Genomic DNA, 7633 nt, shown 5'->3' with positions numbered 1-7633 from the left:
ATGTCCAATTTATGAAGAAGCTCTTTCAGAGAAAATAAAGTCAACTCAATGCAGAATAAGACCACAAGCTCAAAAAAAAAAAAAAAAAAAAAAATCTTGTTTGAAACTCTTTTCCTTAGATTCCTATATCTGGAACTATTCCTCTAGAGGAGATAGAGCAAATCAAACCTCTGACAATGTAAAAATCCAGCATGCACTTAATTTTTTTATGACACTGGGTCAATCTGACAGAATAGTTTTGTTTTCCCAGTTCTGACTGAATTAAAGAGAGTTGTGTCTACAGATATTTTACCAGAAGTTCCTCTGTATATATAATAGGAAATGCAGGATCGGATCTAGGCAAGGGCTCTTTAAATGTCAGGGCAGTCTTTCCACATTGAACACCGCTGAGAATGCCAACATGTGTGACCATGCTTTTCCCCACTTTGGGCCATGATGAAGAAATGCTATCCTAAGCCAGTGGAGCAGCTGAACTCTTTTCTGTAGCTCAACATGAGAAAAACCAACAACCTCTGCAGCATGTCTGCCAAGGAACTGCATGCCTGTTGGCAAGGAGACAGCAGCCTACACAGAGGGAAGTTGTAAGAATTAGCCCTTCCATGCATGTGCTAGTTGTAACTCCTGTAAAGAAGTTACTAGGGTCTTTGCTCAGGACATCTCACAATGCTCCCTCTTTGAAGGCCCACAGGAGAAATTCCTCCCAGAACTCAGTACCAAGAAAAGCTTTGCTTCTCCTGAAGACTTAGTTTTGTTGCTGCTTCATTTGGCCTTTTGGATACTATAAATACTTTAACAGATTATATTATCTCTTTGCTTGTAGGAAGCCCTGAGATTTGCAACCCTCTACACTACTGACGTTGGACATTATGGCATGCATTCTTACATTTGAACTGTGCCCCTGACTTCATCTTCCTTTTTTACTCTTGTTTTCCCTCAATTCTGATTTCTTTAACTAATCTTTGTTCTCTTGTATCATATATATTTCTATAAATGGTTTCAAATTATTTTGAGAATGAAGATGGCTATCAATGCATAAATACACACAGTGGATTTTAACCCAAACCCTTTACGACCCTAGTCCTGTAAAAAGACAATGTGGCCTCAGACGGACCTGGGCTGGAATCCTGATTCTGTGGATTTCTAGCTCTGTGACGTTGGTTAAGTTGCTCAATAGTTCCCAGTTCCCATTTCCTCCTCTTTAAACTGAGGCTAGTGTCACGTACATTGTATAGTAACTGTGAGAATTAAAGAGAATGTATCTAGAGCATTGGCACTTAATAATTGTTAAATTAAAATTATTCTTTATTATTATTAATAGCTATACAGATTGTTACCAAAGAATACTTAAAGACAATGTCTGGCTTATCATGTTGACAGGCTTATGAGCACTAACACTGTCTACTCATATACCACATTTATGTCTAACAAAGACCTACAGTTAAACACTTCCATACTAGCTCAATGTCTCCAAGCCATTCTTTCCAACATGCTAGATTTGTTGCAAGATCCTCTCCCCATTAAGGTTCCCTGTACCATATCCCCTGTCATGGACTGAACTGTGTCTCCCCAAAAAATATACTGAAGTTCTAACCCCCAATACCTATAATGTGGCCTTATTTGGAAACAAAAGTCTTTGCAAATGTAATCAAATTAAGAAGATGTCATACTGGATTAGGGTAGGTGCTATGTGTAACAAGTAGTGTGCTGATAAGAAGGCCATTGAAGGGCCATGTGAAGGGACTCACAGATGCACGAAAAATGTCACGCAACTATGGAGGCAGAGATGATGCATCTGGAAACCAAAGAACACTAAGGACTACCAGCAAGTACCAGAAGCTAGAAGAGGCGAGGAAGAATTCTTGTTTAGAGGCTTTGGCAGAAGCATTATCCTGATGGCACTCTGATTTTGGACTTCCAGACTCTAGGACTATGAGAGAATAAATTTCCATCGTTCTAAGCCACCTAAGTAATGGTGATTTGTTATGGCAACCCTAGGAAATGAATACATCCCAAAACTCCTACAGCCCCAAGTGGCAGAAGTAAAGAAACCAGGCGAACTTGCAGTCCAAGTGATGACTGCCAAGAATTCCACACATGCATGCCTGGCAGTAAGATATATTTCATGGGAGGCATATACTAAAATAGCCCAAAGTGTTTGACCATAGTCTTCAATGAATTAATTCTTCTTTCTGAGCTTAAAGAATCACATCAACAGGAGGGCATTAGGCTTAGATCAACAGTGGCAAATAGAGCTTAACTGAGAATAGCTGGATTACAGTGTTATGCTGAAAATTCTGTGGAGTCATCTGGGCAAAGACGCAGAGACAAAAAACAAAACAAAACAAAACAAAACAGAATATTTCATCCTCATTATCCCTATGCCTGTGACCATCCTCTCCAGTTTCCTCTTCTTCTGCCCACTGTAACATAGCATATTCTTAGGGTTCTGACACAGACCCACTTGATTCCATTCCCCATATATTCTCTTTGGACAGACCCACTGATTCTTATAGTCTTACCACTTACAGCTTCTGTGGATACCTTCAAATCTATCTCTCCTGCCAGCATCAGTCTTCTGTCCTAGTCTAGGCCCATATATCCAACTGCGGGATAGACATCTCCACTTAGCTATCTCAGACAATTCAAAGCAACTTGTCTATAACAGAACTCACCAGTTGCTCCCCTAAGCCTGCTCCTCCTCCCATAGGCTATCTCTCAGTTGGTGGCACAATCATATACCTAGCTAGAAAACTGAGTTTCTCCCTAGTCTATTTCCTCCTTCTCACCCCTGCCTCCCATTCCAAATCAATTTCCAAAACTTGCCAACCTTACCTTCTAAGTAATTCTCTTCTTCTTGATACCTGCTATCACTCTCCCAATTCAAACTCTCATCAACTCTTGCCTTTTAAGATTAAGACTAGGTATCACTGCCTCCAGGAACCTCTACAAGGGACTATATTTGTCTTGTTTGCCCTTGTATTCTTGGAATTTAGCATTGTGTCTAACACTGTAGGCAACAGATGATGATGATAACTATCATTTATTGTCCACATTCTATATTTACACAGTTACACAGGTCTATTGAGGTAGAATTGGCTGGGTGTGGTGGCTCACACCTGTAATTCCAGCACTTTGGGAGGCCGAGGCAGATTACCTGAGATCAGGAGTTCAAGACCAGCCTGGCCAACATGGTGAAACCCAGTCTCTACTAAAAATACAAAAATTAGCCGGGCATGGTGGCACACACCTGTAATCCCAGCTACTCGGGAGGCTGAGGCAGGAGAATTGCTTGAGCCCGCGAGATAGAAGTTGCAGTGAGCAGAGATCATGCCACTGCACTCCAGCCTGGCCGACAGAGCGAGACTCTGTCTCAAAAAAAAAAAAAAGAGGTAGAATTACTGAACTGATCTGATATTCAATTTAGATTAAAATATACTCATAAGATAAAATACTGAAATGCATATCTATTCATTCAATAAATATTTATTGAGTGTACGCTGTGTGCTAAACACCGGGGATAAAATGGAGAACAAAGAAAACAAACAATTAAGTGAGTATATAAATAACTTAATTTCAGACATGGGAAGAAGTCTAGCATCTCTCAGGAAACCCATTCCAAGCTTCTTCTCAGGCTACCTGGGGGGAGGAATGTTGACGGGAAGAAAAGAGACCCCTCCCCACTTACTCCACCCCCTTGCTCTAGAAGATTATTCCCGGATACCACCCCCAACCTCAGGCATTGTTCAGACACTTAAGAAATCCTTAAATTTGCAGCATGTGAATCCTCTGCCAGGCTAAGTAAGGCCAACTTAAATTTTTCTATCATAAGATTTCCCCTCTTCTGGAGGGGAAGATACATGAATCAACTAAGCAATACAAAACTGTGTGATATCACTAGAGTAGAGGTACGAAAGTGCTCGTGATCTGACCAGCTGCGGGGAATCCCAAGGAGAATGCACCAGAAGTAGTACAGGACATTAAATGGACACCTAAGTTGCCATCTACCACTGTTAATTCTCTTAATTTTCCCCAACATCTGACTTTGTCCTCCCCATATCCCTACACAAAAAGAACTAAACCACCAAATAACTTTACTGTCATTAAGACATGGCTTCATTATCATCATTCAGTCACCCAACAAATAATTATTGAGCACCTACTGTGGGCCAGGTGCTGTGACAGCCTGGCTCTCTCACAGGCGAGGTCTGGTAAGCCATTTATCCCGGACCTCATATCCATAAAGGGCTGATAATACAGATTTTTAATATCATCTCCAAGTGATATCCTATATACAGTCACACAGATAAACTTCTAGGATTCAACCTCAAAGCATATCACAATTTTTATAATCCTGTATTGGCAATTTAAAAAGTATACACCCAAGTCCTCCTACTGCCACCCATGGATATGATCCAGGTCTCTCCTATTCCCTATGGGCATTTAAGAGAAAGCAAACGAGCCAGTTGTTATACCTTCCCTCACAGAACTTATTGCTTAGTAGAGAGAAAGGTATCAAACAAGGACACATACCAAACTGATAACTGTAGTTGCCGCAGGGGAGGAGAGGAGCATGACATGGGGCTGAGCTGTTAAGCAAAGCTTTCGCTTGCCCTGAAGTGTTTGAATTTTTATCATATGCACATATCCACGGTATTCCCTCAATAGTCATTATCAGTTTCTCTATCAGGGTCATCATTAAAAGAAGAGCCAAGAAAGGGACCAGAAGACAAGCTGGCCCCAAATGAGGCTGACCCCAGTGCTGAGGCAGTGAGAATGAGTGAAACGTCAAGTTGCCAGAAGTGACTGCGTTTGTCTGAGGATAAAATAGCTGCACACAACATTGTGATGACCATCCTCTGCATGCCCCATGGGAAGTACTGCTAGGCCTGGACACAAGGCTTCCCTTTCCTGGGCTCTCTACTGGGCTCGGTCGCCTAATGACCCTACAAATGGAACAATGTACATTCAAGAATTGAGTAATGTGGATGATCAATGTGTTACTCTCGCCCTGATTCTAAACTTGTTTTTTCATGGAGAGCAATAAATTTTATCAGTAGATGCCAAACGCCCCTCAGCTGAATCACAGCTATATCGTCTAGACTGAAATGTCTCATCTCCATTTTGTGAAATTCTGCCTTGTTCATTACAGTTAACCTCATAATCCACACAGACACCGCACAATTCCATAAACAACAGAGCAGCCCCTGCTAACCAGCCCTCCCTCTGAGGAAAGCCTGAACATGTATAAATGATCTCAAGCCATGCCAGGGAAATAAGAATAGATATCATGGAAACCATGTAGCATGTCAATGCATAGCCTGCTGATGACAAACTGAGCAGTTATGCCAGACAAATTTAGGAGTCAAAATGTTTCCTTACACTGTCATTGTTTTCAATTTTCTGATTATATTTTTGAGATACATTCAATACCTCTGGCTTTACAGAACAGAGGTATGACCAGTGACTGATCATTCAATAATGCTTCTAATCAGAGTGATTATATGTGAGTGTACAAGTGTGTGTATGTTTGTGTGTGTCAGCATTATTTTGTTTTAGTATGACAGGTGACCTCTTTGCCATGTACACTTGTTAGGGGTATGTGCACATGTAAAGCCAGCATAGAGAAATGCAATCAAAGGTAACTCTGCAGGAGGAGGAAGAGTAGCAGAGGAATGGCTCTCTGCACGGGATATCACGTCTGAGCTCTGCTCTGAGAGGTCAGTGGGAGCTTGCATGGTGGATAGGGTTGCCAGATAAAATAAAGACACCCAGTTAAATGTGAATTTCAGAAAAACAATGAATAACTTTTTAGTAGGTATGTCCCAAATATTGCACGAGTGTCCTATATTTTTATTTGCAAAGACAGGCAATCCTAATGGTGGGAGAGGGACAGATGTGTATGCCAACCATCTTTCCTTCTTTGTCATGAATATTGTCAACATCAGCATCTATTAACGTTTACAGAACATGGGGAATGGAGTCCATGCTCTTGGGGAACCCTAAGAATTACTCCTCCTGCCTAAAACGCTCAGAACATGCCTGCTTCTTCAACCACAGCCTCCTCGAGATCATGCACCACAACTAATTCCTCCTTCTTCAGGACCTAGGCCAGTGACTGAAATGTCATAAACACAAAAGCACATTTTTAGATAAACGAGAATATAATATGGAATTATAGTAAAGGGGGAAAATTTGGGGTGAGAGGGCTAAAGATGACAAAACTGTGCATGGCTGAAAATACAGGCAACTTCAAGACAAATGACAATAGCCAAATGTGCAGCCATCTCCAATACCTACGAGCAGAATTGAACAATCTTTTAGTTTGGTTAGTATCACTGAACTGTCTCAAACTAGTGAAAAGTATACTAAGCACCATGGGCAATTTCAGGGAAGTGGGGGAATACACTAAATTGGGAGACCAACACTTATACAATTATCTATTTTTTAAAACCCATGGTTAAGGAGTCTAAGGCATTGTAAAAGCAAAATGGGGAACAAGCAGTTCTAATTGGAACAGTTCAAGAAGTTTTAGGTAGAGAAGTTATATGAGGTACGTAAAAAGCTATGGCCCTCAGAGAGGCTTTGCACTTTATAGAATTTGTGTGTGTGTGTGTGTGTAATTACAAGTATATATACATGTATAAACACGGCTGCAAGAATAGTATATTCCCACATACTGTATGTTATTCATATCAACTGATTGAAACTGAGCCTTAGGGAGAATCCACATTTTCTTTCAAAATACTCTAGAGTAGAAATGTTTAAACAAATAAAGTAGTATTGATCCCATTTCAGATGTATAATAATTTTTCCTTTTTTAATGTATCTTCTTTTAAAAACAGCCTTCTCTTATTAAATAAGAAATACTTGGCCAGGTACAGTGGCTCACGCCTGTAATCCCAGCACTTTGGGAGGCCGAGGCGGTTGGCTCATGAGGTCAGGAGATCGAGACCGTTGTGGCTAACATGGTGAAACCCTGTCTCTACTAAAATACAAAAGAATTAACCAGACATGGTGACGTGTGCCTGTAATCCCAGCTACTTGGGAGGCCGAGGCAGGAGAATGGATTGAACCCGGGAGGCGGAGGTTGCAGTGAGCCGAGATCGCGCCACTGCACTGCAGCCTGGCGACAGAGCAAGACTCCGTCTTAAAAAAAAAAAGAAAAAAGAAAAAAAGAAAAAGAAATACTTGCTGACCACAGAAAACTTAAAAAATCTAGGTAAATAAAAATATAAAAATAAAAACCACCCATATTCTTCCAGTTAGAGATAGTGACTCAAAATTTTCGCATATATAAAGACATTTTTTCCGTATATATATGCATATGTCTGTATTTAACAAAAGTGGTATCAGCCTCTATATGCAAATATAAGCTTGTTTTTTAAACCACAAAGTGTATCTATCCAAGTAACCAAATATATTCTCACACATAATTTTTAGTGCTTACATATATGTTTTCTACTGACGACTTAACTAAGTATTTATTGCTGAACATTAAAATTGTTTTCCATTTTTTGCTGTAACAAACTTCCTTACGGCTAAGTCTTTAAGGGCATCATCATTATTTCTGGGGAATCAATTCCTAGAGGAACAATTGCTGAGTCAAATATTACATATATATATGTAATATTTG

The 7633-nt window shown here is 40.3% G+C and overlaps 1 protein-coding gene across 1 annotated transcript in view; it reads right to left on the bottom strand.

Annotated features, from left to right (window-relative positions):
- Positions 1-4917: 4917 nt before the first annotated feature.
- Positions 4918-7633, bottom strand: part of EQTN (equatorin) — a 10776-nt gene continuing 8060 nt past the window's right edge. Inside the window, exon 7 of the mRNA XM_032164738.2 lies at positions 4918-4943. Within this exon, the coding sequence (XP_032020629.1) occupies positions 4918-4943 (26 nt within the window). The remainder of the gene's footprint in view (positions 4944-7633) is intronic.

Source organism: Hylobates moloch, unplaced genomic scaffold (genome assembly GCF_009828535.3).
Source record: "Hylobates moloch isolate HMO894 unplaced genomic scaffold, HMol_V3 SCAFFOLD_10, whole genome shotgun sequence".
Classification (NCBI taxonomy): domain Eukaryota; kingdom Metazoa; phylum Chordata; class Mammalia; order Primates; family Hylobatidae; genus Hylobates; species Hylobates moloch.
The sequence above is the reverse complement of the archived record's forward strand: the minus strand, read 5'-3'. Positions and strand labels throughout refer to the sequence as shown.